Source organism: Octopus sinensis, linkage group LG17, assembly GCF_006345805.1.
Source record: "Octopus sinensis linkage group LG17, ASM634580v1, whole genome shotgun sequence".
NCBI lineage: Eukaryota > Metazoa > Mollusca > Cephalopoda > Octopoda > Octopodidae > Octopus > Octopus sinensis.
Genome location: NC_043013.1, coordinates 40,972,656 through 40,994,479, shown reverse-complemented (window position 1 = coordinate 40,994,479; position 21,824 = coordinate 40,972,656). Strand labels below are relative to the sequence as shown.

At 36.5% G+C, this 21,824-nt stretch overlaps 1 protein-coding gene across 6 annotated transcripts in view; it reads left to right on the top strand.

The window, feature by feature from the left end:
- LOC115220897 (unconventional myosin-XV) overlaps positions 1–21,824 on the top strand; it is a 455,449-nt gene that overhangs the window by 104,284 nt on the left and 329,341 nt on the right. For all 6 annotated transcript variants that reach the window (XM_036510507.1, XM_036510509.1, XM_036510508.1 and 3 more), the window contains exons 2-5: positions 13,770–13,838; positions 13,949–14,012; positions 16,227–16,336; positions 18,659–18,733. In XM_036510507.1, coding sequence (XP_036366400.1) covers positions 13,777–13,838; positions 13,949–14,012; positions 16,227–16,336; positions 18,659–18,733 — 311 coding nt within the window. In that variant the 5' untranslated portion in view covers positions 13,770–13,776. The remainder of the gene's footprint in view (positions 1–13,769; positions 13,839–13,948; positions 14,013–16,226; positions 16,337–18,658; positions 18,734–21,824) is intronic.

Sequence of the window (21,824 nt, the reverse complement as noted above, 5' to 3'; positions counted from 1 at the left end):
CTGCTTTGAAGGGCTTTGTCCAAACAAATCTCCCCTCTCCCAGGACTTTCTAAGCCTAGTACTTAGTGGTTCATCAAAAGAGACCAAAAGAAGTTATGGGGATGTAAACACACCAACACCAGTTGTCAAGTGGTGAAGGATACAGATACAAAAACACACACACACACACACACACACAATGTGCTTCTTCCAGTTTCCGTCTACCAAATCCACTCACAAGGCTTTGGTAAGCCTGAGGCTATAAGTAGAACCACTTGCCCAAGTATATAGGATAGTCTTCTTCCAGGTTCTCTCTACCAAATCCACTCATATGGCTTTGGTTGGCCCAGGACTATTATATAGAAAATACTTAACCAAGGTGCTGGACAATGGTTGTGAACCCATGACCACATGATTGGGGAGCAAGCCTCTTACCACACAACCATTCCTACAAAGAAACCATGTTTAGCCCTTTAGCATTCAGATTACTCTGTCAAATGTAATGCTTATTAATTCATATTGTTTTAAATTTATCATTCATTATCTCGTAGCTTTGGGATTTTGATGACTTGATTGTATATTTTTAGAATGACATGGTAGGGTATGGTATGGTACGAGGGTCCAGATCTGGCCAGTCTGAGCATAAAACAGGTTGAATATTTGGGTCAGATATGGCCAGTTTCAAATGCCAAATGGTTAAATAATAAATTCTTTTATTTTCTTCTTTTACTAGTTTCAGTCATTTGACTGTGGCCATACTGGAGCACTACCTTTAGTCGAGCAAATCAACCCCAGGACTTATTCTTTATAAGCTTAGTACTTATTATATTGGTCTCTTTTGCTGAACCGCTAATTTATGAGGATGTAAGCACACTAGCATCAGTTGTCAAGCGAATTTAGGGGGACAAACACAGTCACACAAACATATACACACGTATATAATATATATATATATATATATAAAAAGCAATAAAGATTCAAGTTAATTTAAACGAATTTACTTGAATATGGTACCTAACTTAGATGCACCAAAAAAAAAAAAAAACTATACTGTTTTAACAATACAGTAATGTGGGGTGATTATAAGCGAGAAAGAAGCAACAAGAATGGATAGGTTTTTAGTACAATCGTTTCATACAAGGACAGGCTTTATTAAATGTTGCAAAAATTACAGCATATAAACGTGTCCCGTACTCATCAGCTAAAATACATGTGAGTTCTCTAGACATCCTAGTGGTTGAGGCTATACTCATGAAGTATGTAGATAATTAAGTAACATAAACAGATTTCCAAAGTTCATTAAAGTTCTTTAAAGATGATGTACAGTCTTATCACAGAATTTTAAAAAAGTTTTAATAGCACCACAGAGAAGGTGACCTAATCCATAGTGCACATATGAATTTCCAGAGATATGAGGAGGGATTACATACTCACAGACGACAAATTTATCCATTGTTAATCACAACGAGGTGGGTCTCAATTCCTGCTTATTAGCATTACAGAGAGGGTGAATTAACCACTAGGATGTCTAGAGAACTCACATGTATTTTAGCTGATGAGTACGGGACACGTTTATATGCTGTAATTTTTGCAACATTTAATAAAGCCTGTCCTTGTATGAAACGATTGTACTAAAAACCTATCCATTCTTGTTGCTTCTTTCTCGCGTATATATATATATATATATATGACGGGTTTCTTTCAGTTTCCGTCTACCAAATCCACTCACAAGGCTTTGGTCGGCTCAAGGCTATAGCAGAAGACACTTGCCCAAGGTGCCACACAGCAGGACTGAACCTGTAACCATGTGGTTCGTAAGCAAGCTACTTAACGCACAGCCACTCCTAAAGAGGAACATGTATTTTATTCAGTTACTTTACTCCATTTAAAGGTAGATTACAGCAAGTAATTAACTATAAAGCTGAACATTTAAAAGCCGTAGATTCACCATGGATACTCACTAATTCATAAATATTTCTAATCAGTAGATCTCTGTTTACATTGGATAATATGTAATGTTACAGGTGTATTCATGCCTCTGTATTTCTGCTATGTGGGAGACATTTTAGAGGAAAGCAGTGTAGTTATAGGACTGAATAGTATTGTACAGGGATTTATGAAAATATACATTGAAGTAGGCTTTCACTGGTGTATGAATGTAGAGATACACCCAAATATCCAATAAGAGATAAATAGCATTAACACTACGCTATTAAGACATCGAGCTGGCAGAACTGTCAGCATGCTGGGCAAAATGTTTAGCAGCATTTCATTTGACTTTGTTCTGAGTTCAAATTCCACCGAGGTCAACTTTCTCTTTCATCCTCTTAGGGTCAATAAAAAGTACCAGTTGAGCACTGGATTCAATGGAATCAACTTACCAACTCCCTGAAATTGCTGGCATTATACCAAAATTTGAAACCATTGTTGTTGCTTTTATTATGAAGGCAGTGAGCTGGCAGAATCGTTAGCATGTCGGGCGAAATTCTTAGTGGTATTTTGTCACTCTTTACGTTCTGTGTTCAAATTCCGCCAAGGTCGACTTTGCTTTTCATCCTTTCAGGGTCAATGAATTGAGTACCAGTTGTGTACAGGGGTCGATCTAATCTACTGATTCCCTCCCACCAAATTTTAAGCTTTGTGCCTATAGTAGAAAGGATTATTATTATTATGAAGGTAGGAAACTAGCAGAATTGTTAGCGCATCAAGCAAAATACTTAGTAGTATTTTGTCTCTCTTTACGTTTTGAGTTCAAATCTGCTGAGGTCAACTTTGCCTTTCATCCTTTTAGGGTCGATAAAATAACAGTTGAGCACTGGAGTTGATGCTTTCAACTTACTCCCTGCTCCAAAATGGCTGGCCTTGTGTGTGTGTGTGTGTGTTGGTTTGTTTATGTCTCCTTGTCTTACATCACTTGATAGTAAACAAGAAGCAGTGCCACTCATTTCAATTCACTTGTGGTAAAATGATCAGCCATGGAGAAATATTACCTTACTTGAAAACTAATGAGGGTTCGGGGACAAGAAGGGCCTCCACCAGTGGATTATCTACTTCAGTGAATTCTGTCTAATCCATGTAAGCATGTAAAAGAGCAGGTTAAAACAATGATGATTTTGATGGACCTTAAGTTTATCACAAGCCTACAGGCTTACTGGGGCTAAATCTTGATATGCTTTCCATGATATATAAGCAACTGAGAGCATAATACTTCTCTAAATGGGACTAACTAAATGGTGTACTAGCAATTCTGCCAACTCACCACCTTAATAATAATAATAATAATGCCCTGATGCAGTGGCTCTCGTGGCTTCTGATCTTAACTGATCGGAAGTGTTATGTACATTGTTTTGTCTTGGTATAAAAGATGGGCTACAGCAAAATATTCTGCTCAATAACACAGATTTGCTTGTCAGTTGTTTGACCTTAACCAGTTGAGTATGTCCCTTAGTGGCTGACGATATGTGCATCTCTGATCACGAGCAGAAGTAGTGGGGGAGCATCATAGCGATGTGTTGAGAGGGATTCTTTGGGGTTTGAATAATTCACCTCTGGAAACATCGGTGTTTCGTTCAACATCCTTAAGCAACCCTTATTGAGGGACCTTTTGAGCAGGATGGGTTACTCGACCAGAAGAAAATTCTAACTGGGCCTCGCCTGCAAGGTCATGCACTGTTTATCTTGATATGAGATCACCATTTCGCACACATATGGTTGTGATGCATGTGCCTAGTGTACCCTTATCAGATGGGTAGCCATGATGGGTATACTGGGCTTCATGTATTTTACCCCAGTATCACTTTGATGGCATGCACTGCTCTCACTCAATAATAATAATAATAATAATAATAATGTTTGCATCTTCTTCTGTCATTCTGAACAATTATCAGAGACATCACATGGGAGAAGATGGGTCACAGAGTCCAGATTTGGCCAATCAGGCCAATGCATGCTCAGGTTTTGCCACAGGTGATGTGCTGGTAATGACAGCAAGAAGGTGGCTCTGGACTCACAGCTCATGTCATCTTTGTGCTCCCGTGATCCTATTCTGTTCGAAGGTGGTTGCACCTGTTGGTGCTGCTACATCAGGCAGGGCAATCCTGTGCTTGCATTTCCCAGGTCGATCAATACATATTATAGGACCCTGTGCATTGATTTGCCTGGTATGGCCTGTAATGTTGCTAAGACAGCACTGGATAGCAATGAAGATAGGAGAGATGGCTGATAACGGGGATTGACTTGTCAACATTTTGTGTCCACTTTTCTACAATAGATTATATGTCTGATTTCATACTATAATATATCAGTCATCCTATAAATAAAAAATACACATGCATATATACGTTGTGTGTATAATAGTCTTAATTAGACTATTACAGTCTTTAATTTTGTTCCCACTTTACATGCAGAGATCATAAAAGAGTAATATTATAGACACTGTTTCTGTGATTAGGCATTATATTGTATAATTATATCAGTGTTTCTGTTTACCTGGGTTGTACAGGTATATAATAAATATATTAATATTTATTATTATACAAGCTTATTGCTATTACTATTTACGCAAGTATCCTTCCCTCTTGCTCTCTTACATGCTACACACTCTCTCTGTCTCTATTTTCTCTCTAGATGCTATTTTCTCTCTTTTAGTTTCTATCTTTCTCTCTCTCTCTTTCTCTCTCATTCTCTTCAGATACTGTTCTCTCCCTCTCTCCATATGCTATTCTCTCCGATCTGCTATTCTCTCTTTCTCTTTCATGCTTCTCTCTCTCTCTCTCTGTCTTTCTTACATACCAAACTGGTTAGTCTTGTTAAAACTAATATATTTAGAGATTATAGATGCTTATGAAAGTGTTGGAATATGTAAAAGGGAAAAAAAAAAAGAAAAAGAAATAGGAAAGAGTGCCGGATTGTTTAATGTAACTGAAAAGTGAAGTGTGCGGGTGTCCAAATACATAACAAAAGTGATCAGCAAATGGTAAGTGTGTAATTCTGATTTTAACAAATATTTTTCTCACTATTCCAATACAAATTAGCTGCTTTTTATACAAACAGTGATGTACCTGTGCGGGGGTCAGGGTTGGCAGTGGGGTTGCAGAGCAATGGAATCTGTGTGTGTATGTGGTCAGTTTAGTTTAGTTTAATCAAGGTGGAGGGCAAGCGGGATACCAAATGTTGACAAATATCTACTAAATAAATTGACAAAAAGCTAAAGGTTAATCTCTTGTTTGATATTTATGTTTGTTCTGTTGATGATACGGGAGTTTTGATGTTTAGACAAGTATTTGTACACACATGTATTGTATATATGTATGTGTTATGTATATATATGTGTTTTTCTGTGTATATTTTGTGCCTGTATCTCTATGTATGATGTATGTACTTGTGTATGTATGTACTTGTGTATGTATGTACTTGTGTATGTATGTACTTGTGTATGTATGTACTTGTGTATGTATGTACTTGTGTATGTATGTACTTGTGTATGTATGTACTTGTGTATGTATGTACTTGTGTATGTATGTACTTGTGTATGTATTATGGGTGTATGTATGTATTATGTGTGTGTGTATGTATTATGTGTGTGTGTATGTACTTGTGTGTGTATGTACTTGTGTGTGTATGTACTTGTGTGTGTATGTACTTGTGTGTGTATGTACTTGTGTGTGTATGTACGTACTTGTGTGTGTATGTACTTGTGTATGTATGTACTTGTGTGTGTATGTACTTGTGTATGTATTATGGGTGTATGTATGTATTGTGTGTATGTATGTACTTGTGTGTGTATGTACTTGTGTGTGTATGTACTTGTGTGTGTATGTACTTGTGTGTGTCTATGTACTTATGTGTGTCTATGTACTTATGTGTGTCTATGTACTTATGTGTGTCTATGTACTTATGTGTGTCTATGTACTCATGTGTGTCTATGTACTCGTGTGTGTCTATGTACTCATGTGTGTCTATGTACTCATGTGTGTCTATGTACTCGTGTGTGTCTATGTACTCGTGTGTGTCTATGTACTCGTGTGTGTCTATGTACTCGTGTGTGTCTATGTACTCGTGTGTGTCTATGTACTTATGTGTGTATGTATGTGTTATGTATGTATTGTGTGTATTTCTATGTATGTATGTATATCTTGTATATATGTATGCATGTATATATTCCTTATTTCTGTATGAGTATGTATCTTGTGCATATGTATGTGTGTATCTCTGTCTGTGTTGTGTATATTTCCGTGTATGTATACACATGTACATTTCTGTTAATGTTGTGTGCCTGTATCTTGTAACATACACATGCATATATTTCTGTATATCTTGTATACGTGTATATTTTTGTATGTATGCAAGTGTGTATTTCTGTACATATATCGTGTGTGTATCTCTATGTATATATGCATGTGTGTATTTCTACATATGTTATATGTGTGTCTATCTTCCAAACTGTCCCCTTACTTTACCCACTGGGTGACACAATCAGACACCTAATCAATCACAATCTATCTTAGCTGATCTTAAGGTTATCTCTAACACAGGGATCCCCAATCAGTGGGCTGCAGTTCAGTACTCACTCGTGGAGTATTTGGTACTAAATCTCACAGAATGAATGAATTGCAAAAGTTTATTTCGGTTTTATTGACTATATCAATAAGCAGGTTGTTTATATATTATACATGTATTGTATATGTAATATGGTTGTATATATGTTTTTAGTTCAAATTCCGCTGAGGTCGTCTTTGCTTTTTATCCTTTCAGGATTGATAAATTAGGTACCAGTTGCGTACTTCTGTCAATCGCATTGATGTTGCCCATACTGTAGGTGGTGGCCACACTGGACACTTGTAAGACAGGAAATTAAAGTTGATTGCGAGTAAATACTTGTGACTTAGCTGGAGTTTTCTTTTGCTTTTCTTTATTGAAATATTGCATAAGGAAATCAGTTCATTCTCTTTGAATAACCCGGTATATATATATATATATGTGTATATATATATATATTGATAGAAATGGTAAGACAACGAAAGAATGAAAAAGACCTCGATATTATGTAAATAGAGGAATTTATCTGTAAATATAATATGTGACAATTATTCGATAGCCATGATAAAACTCTAAGTTTTGGATGTCAGGGCGGAAAACCACACCGCCATCTCTTCAGTTATCGGGCCATTGATATATATATATCAAAATATATATATATATATATATATATCTGTGTGTTGTCTTTGAGTCTGTGTTCAGCGTCCACTGCTGATCAAGTGGTGTTGGTGTGTTTACATCCCTGTAACTTAGTGGTTCAGCAAAAGAGGCAGATAAAATAATACTATGCTGAAAAGAAAAAAAGTACTGGGGTCAATTCATTTGACTAAAAATTCTTCGAGGCAGTGCCCCAGCATGGCCGCAGTCTAATGACTGAAACAAGTAAAAGATTATATATGTAATAATTAACTTATATATTATGCACCTTGTTGTTTTATGTGTACAATCCCCCAGTCTGGAGTGCTAAAAAGGATTAGGGACAACTGCACAAACACATTTTAACAGTAGTCGGTGGATATTTTATTATTAACCCTTTAGCATTCAATCTGGCCATATTCAGCCAAAATATCCTACCTATTTTATCTTCAATCTAACTAGATCAGGCTACTCACACCTATCCTACAATGTCATTCTAAAAATGATCACATCAGCAAAATCTCAAAGCAATAACATAATGCATGATTATGTGAATAAATAAACACTACATTTGACAATAATCTGAATGTTAAAGGGTTAATCCAAGAAAAGTGGCAAGCTGGCCGAATTGTTAGCACACCAGGAAAAATGCTCAGTGGCATTTCTTCCAGTTTTTTTTTTACATTCTGTGTTCAAATTCTGCTGAAGTCGACTTTGCCTTTTACATCCTTTCAGGAGTGGTGAGGTCAACAGAACAAGTACTGGCTAAGCACTTTGTCAATGTAATCAACTAACTCCTTCCCCCAAAAAATCTCAGGCCTTGTGTCTATATGAGTCAGTGGTTCTCAACGGAGGTGCATGTGGCCCTTGAGGGTCCATATAAAATTTTTAGGGATTCATGCAACAAAGTAGTAAATTTAGGACCCAAAGTAGTGTTTTAAGGGCCTCTGAAAAATTTTTGCTTTAGATGTATGTATTGGTATGTATTGCAAGAAATAGCTGGGTTTCTTTCCCTAATATTTTACCTAGTTCAACCTACACAAGTTTATGTGTGAATAACAAAATAGGAATTTTGAAATAAGGTCCTATAAAACTAGTTTTTAAACATGGAATGGCTATGGGGGCCCCACCAGAAGAAAATAGTGATCAAAGGGGTCCGTAGGTAAAAAAATGGTTGAGAAAGGATAAAGAATTATTAACCAAAGATTGTAACATCACTCCAACACAACTGCTATCACTATCACCACCACTACCACCATCATTATCTTGACCACCACCACCTTAACAATTCAATGTCATCACCATCACCACTACCGTCACTCTGACATTTCAATGTCAAACCCATTCTTCCATATCTCTGCCATAGCTTTGCTTTACAGATATGGAACTATTAGAATTGCCATAACATTCCACGTCCTGTTCAATGGTAAATCAACAAATGCTAATTGTTTTACATACAAATTTGCTTATAAAATATACAAGTTTTACGTTTTGGGAATTAGGCTAATTTTATGTTTAATCTTGAATGTATGCATGTGTACGTATATGTATAATAGAAACCTTACTTATAAAGGACTTAATTTGAAACTAGAGGCCTTGTGCAAGAAGGATGGATGCCAACATTTAAGGTTCATGGGGGTGGGCAGATTTATTATTTGATTGACTCTTCATTAAATGAAGAGTCAATCAAATAATAAATCTGGGTGGGGCAAAAAGAAAACCAAATTTCAACATCTGGACAAGATGGGGTACCTCATCTAGTGTGTATATTTATGTATGTATATATATGTATCTGCATATATATGTGTGTGTGTGTGTGTGAATTGGCATTCTGTTGGTTACAATGACAAAGGTTCTAGTTGATCCATTCAATGGAACAGCCTGCTCATGAAATTAATGTGTAGTTGGCTGAGCACTCCACAGACATGCATACCCTTAAAGGAGTTCTCAATAAGATTTGGCATGACACAGAACGGGACAAGACTAAGACTTTGAAATACAGGTACAACTCATTTTTGCCAGCTGAGTGGACTGGAGCAACGTGAAATAAAGTGTCTTGCTCAAGGACACAGTGTGTTGCCAGGGTTCAAACTTATGACCTTACAGTCATAAGCTGCATACCCTAGCCACAAACCCATTTGCCTTCTCACACACACAGATATGTACTTACACATACATGTATTTGCACACATACCACACACACACACACACTTATGCATTGTATTTGCACACACATTTACATTTTTTGTGTGCTTATCAGTCATTTGTTCATGAAGCACTGGTCTTGGTTTTCCTCACCAACAGTTGGAATTCACCAAGTCGCTCGACATATTTGTTCGGCATTGAGTTAAAGACACTCCCTCGACACCTTACAGTCAGAAGAGCTTTGAACTAGGAACAGGCCATTGGAAACTTGTAACTAATGATGCCATTGTTAACTAATTGTGATATGAAAAGTAAAACATATGGAAAAGTGTCATTTATCAGTTTTTATTTATTCATTGTTGGTCATGCTGTGAAATGTTATGGTATTTCTGTTATTTTCAGAGCTGAAAGGTAGTGGAGGGAAGAGGTGTAGCAGAATGGTGGAAGGCATTGAAGTGTCAGAGGATGGTGTATGTATGTGGGGTGGTGCAGACTGGTGTTATATTCCTCCTTATATAATAAGCCTTTCTACTATAGGCACAAGGCCTGAAATTTTGAGGGAAGGGACTAGTTGATTACATTTCCACCCAGTGTTTCGCTGGTACTCATTTCATTGACCTCAAAAGGATGAAAGGCAAAGTCGACCTCGTCAAATTTGGTCTCAGAACATAGTGACGGACAAAATACTTCTAAGCATTTTGCCCAGCATGCTAACGGTTCTGCCAGCTCCCCACCTTAATAATTATCATTTAATGTCTGCTTTCCTTTTTGGCATGGGATGGACGGTTTGACTGAAGGCTGGTGAGCCAGAAAGCTGTACCAGGCTCCAATCTGATCTGGCAAAGTTTCTACAGCTGGATGCTGTAGTGGGTGCTTTTACTTGCCACCGACACGAGATCCAGTCAGGCAGTACTGACATTGGCCACATTCAAATGGTGCTTTTTATGTGCCACCTGCATAGGAGCCAAACTGGTGAATCCTTTCTACTATAGGCACAAAGATTGAAATTTGGGGGAGAGGACTAGTTAATTACATCAACCCCCAGCACTTGACTGGTATTTATTTCATCAACCCTGAAAAGATGAAAAGCAAGGTCGAACCAGAATTTGAACTCAGAACATAGTGACAGCACGCTGGGTGAAATGCTTAACGGTATTTCGTCTAACGATTTTGGCAGCTCACCACTTTTATAATAATGATGATAATAAAAATAATCATCTTTTTTGCTAAAGGCACAAGGTCTGAAATTTGTGGGAAGGTGGGGTAGTTGATTACATCAGCCCCAATGTTCAACAGGTACTTATTTGATTGACCCCAAAAAGATGAAAGGCAATGTCGACCTAAGCAGAATTTAAACTCAGAACATAGACAGATGAAATACCACTAAGAATTTTGTGTGATGTACTAACACTTCTGCCAGCTCATCATCTTATTAATAGTAATAGTAGTAGTTATAATTTAGGCACAGGACCAGAAAGAGATTAAATTGATACCACTTACCCTTGTACTTAATTTGTTCTTTATTTTCTTAACCCTAGAAAGATGGAAAGCTAAGTTGATTCTGGCAGTATTTGAACTCACAACATAGTCAGAAAATTATATATATATATATACAGTGGCCCCTTGCTGTACAAGTTTAATTGGTTCTATGACCGAGCTCATCTTACAATTTGCTTGTTTTACAGATCAATTTTCCCCATTTGAAATTAACTAAAATATAATATCCATTCCAATTCCCAAAAATCACTCAAAAATAATTTTTTATGGGTTTTAAAACAGAAATGGTGTAGTTACATGTAAAAGGACAATTATAAAAAAGAGAATGCAAAAGGATTATGTAAACTGGTCTTATTAACTTAATTACATTAAAAATGAGATGATCCATGTGCTTGTACTGCGGATTTCTGCTCATACTTCAAGACGAAAATTTGCATGAATCTCGGCTTGTACAACATACTACTCATGCAATGGTGCACTCATACTGCGAGATTCTACTGTGTGTGTGTGTGTATATATATATATATAATTTTTATTTATGCGCCCTTTTCAAGCCTAGCCAGGTTCATGGGCCCGGCTTCCTGGTTTCTGTGGCGTATGTGTTCCCCCCAGCTGGATGGGACGCCAGTCCATCGCAGAGTTACTCAAGAAACAGAAAGAAAAAGTGAGAGAAAGTTGGGGCGAAAGAGTACAATAGGGGTCACTACCACCCCATGCCGAAGCTTCATGGGGCATTTAGGTGTTTTCGCTCAATAAACACACACAACGCTCGGTCTGGGAATCAAAATTGCGATCCTCCAACCGCAAGTCCACTGCCCTAACCACTGGGCCATTGCGCCTCCACATATATATATAATATAGATATATATTTCATAAACATAGAAATCAGTGGTCCTTAACCATTTTTTGCCCATATGTCCCTTTGATTTGTGTTTTACTCTACGGGATCCCTATAGCCATTCAATGGATATAAGTTAAATCTTGTTATGTTTTTATAATTAAATATTATTAAGAACTGCATAAAAAAATTAGAATATTTTGTGTATTGTAGAAGTATAAACAACTTATTACACATAAATTTTAACAACAAAATCTCACATTTCCCTTCTCCTGGGCCATATTAAACATTGGTTAAGAACCACTGATCTAAATAGATGCTTATGTAACCTGTTAAACCATCCACATGACAAACATATAATTTATCTCAGGTTGGCTCTGAACCATGACCTATGGTCAAAGGTTTCTATGGTAAAGTGTATCTGAATCTACATTATCCATTATGTATTTCCATTTTTATTTTTCCTAAGATAATAAAGTGAGGCTTCAAGGGTTTTAATCAAATAATAAGGCAAAAGATTTTAGAGAGATTTGGTTGCTATTTCTAACAGGCTGGGTAATTATGCAGAGATCCTCTCATTATACCTACCCATTATCTATATGCAGCTGGATGAATGCTCTCTCCCTCTCTCTATCTCTCTTTCTAGCTATTATTAATTTTGTTAAATGCACAATCTCTCTACTCCTATGATTTATAGAGTTAAACAGGTGCCTGTTCCACTGCTAATTATCTGTATGACAACTAATATTTGATATAGCTGGATGAATGCCCTCTTTATTGCTGTTATTTATACAGCATGATAACTGTCCTCTCTGATGCATTCACAAGAGAAACTGGTTGGATTCTAACATTAGAATCATAATTTGAAGCTGAAAAGAACATCAGATCCACAACTGGGACTTGAGCTATGTGTCTATTACTTGCCAGGTGACAAGTTGCCAGAATGCCTGTCCTCCAATCTTCTCAAATTAGCTACTTTTGATCCCCTTATTATAATTTGTATTAGTCCTGGCTAATTAAGTTATTCTACCAATGTACAACAAGAATGGATTGCTTTATACTTATGCTTACTAAAACAGGCTGAGTGATAAGTTGTCTAAGGGCATTCCCCTATAGCTGCCATTTAATTTAGGAACTCAATACAGGACATTCAATCAGTTATCCAGCATCTTAATTTCATATGTATACTCTTTTACATGTTTTAGTCATTTGACTGCAGCCATGCTGGAGCACTGCCTTAAGGTTTTTAGTCAAAAAATTCGACCCCAGGACTTATTCTTTGCAAGCCTGGTGCTTATTCTATTGGTCTCTTTTGCCAAACCACTAAGATACAGTGATATTCACACACCAACATCAGTTGTCAAGCAATGGTAGGAGGACAAACAGACACACACACATGAATACATATACATATATATTTGCCATGCTTGACCGCTATATCTACAAGATTTTTTTCATTCTCTCTCTCTTTATTTTCTCGTATTCCTTTCTGTTTAAGAGTTCAGACTCAAAACAAAAGACTTTCATTTTCCTGAGCATCAAGCTAATACACCTACTTGTTGCTCATACACCTGTCTCCATCTTTTGTTTTTCTATAAATTTCAACTATATATGTGTGTGTGTGTGTGTGTGTGTATATATATATATATATATATATGTGTGTGTGTGTATATATTTATATATATACACATATATTGATAAAAATGGTAAGACAACAAAAGAATGAAAGAGACCTCAATATTGGAGGAATTTATCTGTAAATGTAATATGTGACAATTATTCGGTAGCCATGATAAAACTCCGAGTTTCGGATGCCGAGGTGGAAATCCCCGCCGCCATCTCTTCAGTTATCTGGCCATCAGAAAAAAAAATTTACACCTCGGCATCCAAAACTCAGTTTTATCATGGCTACCAAATAATTGTCACATTTTACATTTACAGATATATATATATATATATATATATATATATATATATATATATACACACACACACACACACACACACACACATATATAATGGGTTTCTTTCAGTTACTGTCTACCATATCCATTCACAAGGCTTTGGTTGCCCCGTATATAAGTAATTTTTCATAGCTAATTTAATCTTTAGATAAGTTTGCATTTCTTTATTACAGATAGAAAATGGGTGATACTAACAAAGATGAAAATGCAGAAGAATCTATGGAAGATCTCATCACATTATCGTATGTAATAATTTTCTTTTTAATTTTAGTTTTGTTTTTGTTCTGAATCTGTGTATGACTTTTAATTGAATTATATTATGTAATTATTTCAATTTGTCATATGTTAACAGGACTCTTAACCACCAAACCATCCTCAGTACTTTACAGACAAGATACAACAATAAGCTGATATATGTGAGTATGTTGGGTTTTGTTTTGTTGTTTGTTTGTTGTTGGGTTTTTTTTGTGAGGCATTTAAACATTTGTATTTCTCTCTTTGTGTCTTTCTTTAAATACATATGTCATTCATTCAACATCTACTTTTACCTGGTAGCACAGTATACATGGGAGGTAACTGAGAGTTAGGTGGCTGGACGCTCTTCCTGTCACCAACTCTTATCTACATTTCAAGTAAGGGTTCTTTATTTTGAAGGAATTCTATGGTGCAGAGCTAGCAAGTAATTTCTTGACAGGAAATGCCAATAAATGTCACCTGTTTACTTCCACCAAATTCATTCAAAAGGCTTTGGTCAGCCCAGGGCTAGAATGGAAAACATTTAACCAAGATGCCAAGGGCAGTAGGACTGAACCCCTAACCATATGGTTGGGAAGCAAGCTTCATATCACACAGCCATACCTACACCTATTATGCACACACACATACACACACACATAAACACATGCTCATACACAAACTCCTTTTCAAATTAAATTGTTGTAATCAAATTTCAAATAAGCATTACTAGGGTGGTTTTGCTAATAGCAAAATAAAAAACTTAAATTAAACACAAAAATCGGATATATCTCACATAAAAAAAAAAAAATCAATCATGATTGCATGAGACCTGTCAAGATTCACCATTCTATCATTTTTAAGGATGAGGATTTTATAGCACATAAAATTATTCCCTAATCATAAAATTATTTCCTTTGTGATTTAATAGAGAAAATGCTGCCTGCACACACATTTAGAGCAGTTTAATGTGAAAATAAGATTGTGGAAGCCTTGAATAATCAGACTAATGGATTTAGGAAAAACATTGATCAAAACTGGGCATAAAAGATTAAGGAGAAATACAAAAAGATTGCTTAATAAAGAAAAAAAATATCAAAATTGAACATAGGTTTTTATTATATGTTTGAAAGAGTGCATACACACACACACACTCTCTCTCTCTCTCTCTCTCTCTCTCTCTCTCTCTCTCTCTCTCTCTCTCTGTAAAGTATGTTTGCATGTGTTTATAAATGAGTGTATATTAATGTATATGCATAATATAAATAATATATAAATATATGCATATATACATACATATATGTATATACCTACATATATATATATATATATATATATATATATATATATATATATGCACATATGGGCACAAGACATCAAAAAAACGTTGAACACAATGAGAAACGAAAACATAAAAACAAAACAATGAAAAAAAACAGAGAAACGAGACATGCAACATAGAGAATATTCCCCTTCATCAGTTGTCCCTGTTTCATCTACTCCGCATTTTGAAGGCAAGGACAATATGTGACTTCGTTGAAACAGTCCTTCCTGCAAAGCAAATTTGGGATTTTTTGTGGAGGGTGAAAGTGGTAACAAGAACAGGAGAGTGAGAACAAGACAGTAAAAACAAACAGTGAGGGCTGTTAAGCCAAGATGATAGAAAAATTATTATGAACACTAGGAAGACAAGCTTATTAGAGGAGACAGGTATAAGCATTTGTTGTCTATGCATATCTGCTTGTGTTTGTGTGTAAAGGTAAGATCCAATAATCAAGGTGTAGGAAGATTGTAAGTTTCAAGCAGTCCATAAAAGGTATAAAAAACAACCTTCGGGAGCAATAGTGGTTTATCAACATAAAAGGTTGTAAATTTTTCCCACATCAAAGTTCAATAAAGTGAAAAAATTGCTTTATAGCTTACACTTAACGACACAGGGTTCCTGTGTATGTGAACAGAAATATGCTTTCTATATTCTTTCCCAGTTATTTTTAATCGAAGGGTTTAGCTTTATGGCGTATCATCAGACTCCAAAACCTGTTGGCCAAAGACCTCTTCAAAATATTTTAAAGAAGTCTGAAGCCAACAGGTTTTGGGGTCTGACTATGTCATAAACCTTTTATGGACAGGGAAACCCAGGGTAATCCCAGGGTAATCCCATAAATGGGCCATCCTCATTAAAATATATACTGCTCTACAACTTAGAGTGTGCTTCTTCTCCTGATTTGTGTTTTCTACAAATAGCTGTAAGCCAAATTTACTCTAATGAAGAAAAATATGTAATGATGAGAGAGAGAGAGAGAGTTTATATCCCTTGTGTGTGTGTGTATTTGTATTTATATATTAAGCATACAAATGCTTTGTGTTTCTATCATCAATTTATTTCTTCTTTGCAGACTTACATTGGTTCTATCTTGGTTGCCATTAACCCTTATAAAATTTTCAACATTTATGGTAAAGATGTTGTTAAGAAGTATGAGGGTTGCCCCATTGGACAACAGCCACCGTAAGACAATTTTACCATTATTACTAAACATCATAACGGGAAGGGTCAGATTCTGAGATTTCACTACAATAGTCCTCCCCTGTAAAGATCCCCTTTGGTCATGAAAGTTCCCCTCCAAGGCACAAGTCTGTGTAAGGAAGACCAGCAGTCACTCATGCATATCAGCCTCCTCTCTCCCTGCCACTGATGTTATCCAAGGAAAGGCAAAGGGGCCGATACAGCTTGGCACCTGTGACATCGCAACTTATTTCTATAGATGAGTGAACTGGAGCAATTTGAAATAAAGTGTCTTGCTGAAGAACACAACACACAGCCTGGTCCAGGAATCGAACTCACTACCTCATGATTGTGAAACCAGCACTCTAACTGTCTAATAGTCATTAGAGCATTGGACAAAATGCTTAACAGCATTTCTTCTGACTTCTTATGCTCCAAGTTCAAATCCCATCAAGATCAGCTTTAACTTTCATCCTTTCAGTGGTTGATCTTACTATATTTGATGGGGTCAGTGTAATTCACTAACCTCCTTCTTTCGAAATTACAAGGCTTGTGCCAAAATTATAAAGAATTATTATTTCCATTTAAGAGAGTAGATTGGCAAAAATGTTAGAACTTCCAAAAAATACCTTATGGTATTTGTTCCAGCTTTTTATATTCTGAATTCAAATCCTGCCAAGGTCAGCATTGCCTGTCATCCCTACAGGATCAATAAAATAAAGTACCAGTCAAATACTAGGGTCAATCTGATTAAGTAACTTCCTCCACTAAAATTTCAAACCTTGTGCCTTTGTTAGGAACAATTATTATTAATGGTTCCGGGTTCAGTCCCACTGCATGGCACTTTAAGCAAATGTCTTTTGATATAGCCTTGGGCCAACCAAACCTTTGTGAGTGGATTTAGTAGACAGAAACTGAAAGAAGCCCATCATATATATATATATATATATATATATATATATATATATATATATATATATATTGTTGTGGAAAGATTCTGACCACCCCTCATGTGACTAAAAGGCGGACTGACTAATTGTTACAAAACAAAGAACTGTGAGCGATTGGCATTTCAGGTTGGTAAGCATTTCACTGTGAGCCGTGATTGTGTGTGTTAAGTCTTGTGTAATAGTAATAGTAGTGTGTAAATACTTTCTTTCCCCCTTGCTTCATAATTATATATCTAAAATACAAGGATAAATATATATGTGTGTATGTGTGTCTGTTTTTGTCCCTCACTACTGCTTGATGTCTTATGTTAGACACCAATAGAATAAGCACCAGGCTTACAAAGAAAATATGTACTGGGGTTGATTAGTTCAACCAAAATTCCGCAAGGTGGTGCCCCAGAGTGGCCACAGTCTAATGACTGAAACAAAAGATAAAAGATATTTCTTACAATTATAGAATAGCAGATCAAGATTAGATATTTTCATCTCCAGTTTAACTCTTTAAATTCTCAAACTCTTTAGCATTCAGCTTAGCCAGTCAAATGTAATGATTATTTGTTCGCAGTGTTTTGAATTAGATCCTTCCCAAGTTATACAGACTCATAGGGCTGGTTTCCTGGTTTCTGTGGCACATTTATCACCCCCACCAGATAGTTGTTGGGCCATTGCAGGATTATCAGTTGGTGCCAGTGGCACATGAAGAACATTCGAGCGAGGTCATAGCCAGTGCCACTGGACTGGCTCCTGTGCAGGTGGCACGTAAAAAACACCACTTGAGCATGGCCATTGCCAGTACCGCCTGACTGGCCCTCATGCCGATGGCACGTAAAAGCCCCTACTACACTCTCAGAGTGGTTGGCATTAGGAAGGGCATCCAGCTGTAGAAACTCTGCCAGATCAGATTGGAGCCTGGTGCAGCCATCTGGTTTGCCAGTCCTCAGTCAAATCGTCCAACCCATGCTAGCATGGAAAGCAGACGTTAAATGATGATGATGATGTGAAATGAAGTGTTTTGCTCAAGAACACACTGCATCGCCTGAGCCAGGAATTGAAACCGCAATCTTACAAACATGAGTCCAACACCATAATCACAAAACCACATGCTTCCACCTGTTTTGAATTAATCATGCATTATCTTGCAATTATGAAATTTCAATGATATGATTGTTAATTGTTAGAATGATATTGTAGGGAAGGTGTGAGAGGCCAGATCTGGCCAGTTTGAATATAAAAGAGGTAGAATATTTGGGACCAGATATGGCCAGTTTCAAATGCTAAAGGGTTGATCTACTAAGGGTTGAAAATACGAAGAATATACCCCAAAATGATTGCTTGCAACATATTACATTTTCTATCTCTTTGCTCACCATTTCAGTCACTTATTTGCCATTGGCAGCGTGTGCTATGAAAAAATGTTGCGAGATTGGGAAAATCAGGTTGTTCTCATCAGGTAAGAATAAAAATATTTCATATCCAATTTTTTCCCATGACAATATATGTTAATGACATATTGTTTATCAGAACATCTTCAAGCATAATTACTACATGGTTGTTGTTTCACCTTGAGTTAATCATGCACTCTAGCTTTGACCGTCTTGTCTTAATTCATCATCATCATCAACCCCTGGACATTACTGTCTGGAGCCCTCGGTTCCTTAGGTCTGGTTACCCAGTTCCCATAGCATATAAGTGACCCAGATCACAACATTCTCCACTGAATGGGATGCCAGCCCTTTACAGGGTTACAGCTGTGTGAGCTGGTGCAACAGGAAATATAGCATTTTGCTCAAGAAAACAACACTTTGCCCTCTCTGAGAATTGAAACCATGATCTTGTGATCATGTGTGCAGCACTCTAACCACTAGGCCATGTACCTTCATAGTATATCTAAGACTACATTGACCAATGTATCATTTTAAAAAAGATTGCAGGGAGAACTTTGAAGAAGATTTGGTTGCTATTTCTAGCAAGTTGGAGGACCAAAAAGAGGCTTCCTCATTGGCTTGCCTTTGTAACTTTTTATATGATTCTGACAAGTTGAGCTTCTCCTTGATTAGTCAACTTGCTTGAAATATCAGCTAAATCTCTTTTAAATCACATTTCTAAAGGACACATTGGATAATGGAGCTCTAAATACACTGTCTTAGAAAATGTACTGAATAATTACAGCTAAAACACTTTTTGATCAGAAAGTAATGCATTTTTTTGTTTGCACTACTTTTTGACTGACTTGTGTATGTTTGAAAATTAGTCATAAAATAAAACTAATGAAAATTGCACGACTTTCTGACTTACTTTTGTAAATATGCTGAACAAGGGCTGGCCTGGAGCCTGGCAGCAACAAAGAAAGATGGTTATAGAGTTCTGGAATAATATAGCTGGCAGAAACGTTAGCACACCGGGAGAAATGCTTAGCAGTATTTCGTCTGTCTTTACATTCTGAGTTCAAATTCCGCTGAGGTTGACTTTGCTTTTCCTCCTTTCAGGGTCGATAAATTAAGTACCAGTTGCGTACTGGGGTTGATCTAATCAATTGGCCCCCTCCGCCTAGTGCCTAGAGTAGAAAAGAATAGATATTTCTTTATTGCCCACAAGGGGCTAAACATAGAGGGGAGAAACAAGGACAGAAAAAGGGATTAAGTTGATCACATCGATCCCAGTGCATAACTGGTACTTTATCAACCTCGAAAGGATGAAAGGCAAAGTCAACCTCGGCGAAATTTGAACTCAGAACATAATGGCAGACGAAATACCGCTAAGCATTTCGCCCGGCGCGCTAACTTTTCTGCCAACTCACCGCCTAGAAAAGAATATAGCATGAAGAAATATGAAGCTGTGAATTTCATGCCTTTCTCAACTTTAGTTTCCTTTGTTAAATCCTTAGGAACAATATCATTGAAGTGGTCCATAACTTTATTTTTTGTTTCTATCATTGAACTGTTGTCATACTGGGGCATTGCCATGAATGGTTTAAGTCAAATAAATTAACATCAAACTGGTACTTATTCTACGTACAAACTGGTGTGTTTACGTCCCTGCTAAGTTACAGGAACGTAAACATACCAAGAACATTGTTACATTCTGAGTTCAAATTCTGCCGAGGTTGACTTTACCTTTCATCCTTTTGGGGTCAATTAAATAAGTACCAGTTACGCACTGGGGTTGATGTAATCGACTTAATCCGTTTGTCTGCCTTTGTTTGTCCCCCTCTGTGTTTAGCCCCCTGTGGCAATAAAGAAAACAAAAATATATATATATATATAATGTGTACTTACATATAAAAGTACAAAGTGTATGTATGCTGCTATATATATATATATATATATATACATATATATATATAATACATAATACAAAATGGGACAAGAATGCAAAACATCCGGACTACTAGGTGATACAAAAAGGGACAACAAAACATCTAGATAGATGATACTTAAGTTATCTATCTTCAGTCAAGAACCAGATTATCCTCACAATTTTGGCTGATTATTCTTGAGATTGCTCCAATCTGGCCAGCCCCAAGGAAAAACTAAGCTAAGAGCATTAGATTCCTTGGAGAAAAGCAGCGAATGTATACTAAAACAAGGACGGAAAAAAAGGACAATGTTACACAAATATAAATACAATTAAAAAATACAATAAAAATAATAACGGGACATAACAACAGGTGTCTTTCGACTAAGGACAAATTGAATTAAGCTGGCATGTGTGGAAATGAAGCCTTATGGCAGAGATACAAAAATTTCACAAACACGGGGAAGAATATCGATGTTGCACAGACCACGGTCAAACCAAGAAAGAGAGAGCAGGCTGGCTGATTGGTTATGTGGGAAGAGAAGAGAGAGAAGTAGAAACAGAGGAACAGAAATATATATATATATATGTGTGTGTGTGTGTATAAACAATGGGCTTCTGTCAGTTTACCTCTACAAAATCTACTCACAAGGCTTTGATCACCCTGAGGCTATAGTAGAAGACACTTGCCCAAGGTGCCATGCCGTGGGACTGAACCCAGAACCATGTGGTTGTGAAGCAGATTTTCTATGACTGTATGCCCTTCTTGTCATCAACCCTCACCTATTTCCAATGTTTCCAGACTGCTATTGGACTGAATTGTGTTTGTTTGCAGAGAAAAATGCTTCCAACTGGGCAGGCAACAATGTCTCCTGTGAAAATTGGTAATACAGGAAGATTCATAGAAGATATCATTTGAGTTGAGGATAATTCATTTGAAGAAAATTGTGAGATGGAAACTAATAGAATACAACTAAATATGTCGGGTAGTAACCAATTAGCTAAAATTCAGGATCCACATTGGGGTCACCAATTAATGTAGTGGAAATATATAGTCAGTACAAGGTGTTGATGTGGCTGTGTGTATATTATTACAAGAGTTCATAAAGAGATGAAAGACTAAATTCAAGACCTTATATATTTACTACATAAAAATATATTTTATTTGCTGGTCAATGATGATACATAGAATCAAAATGTAGAATCTAGTTGAATGAAATAATCTACACAAGAAAGTTCAGAGATAG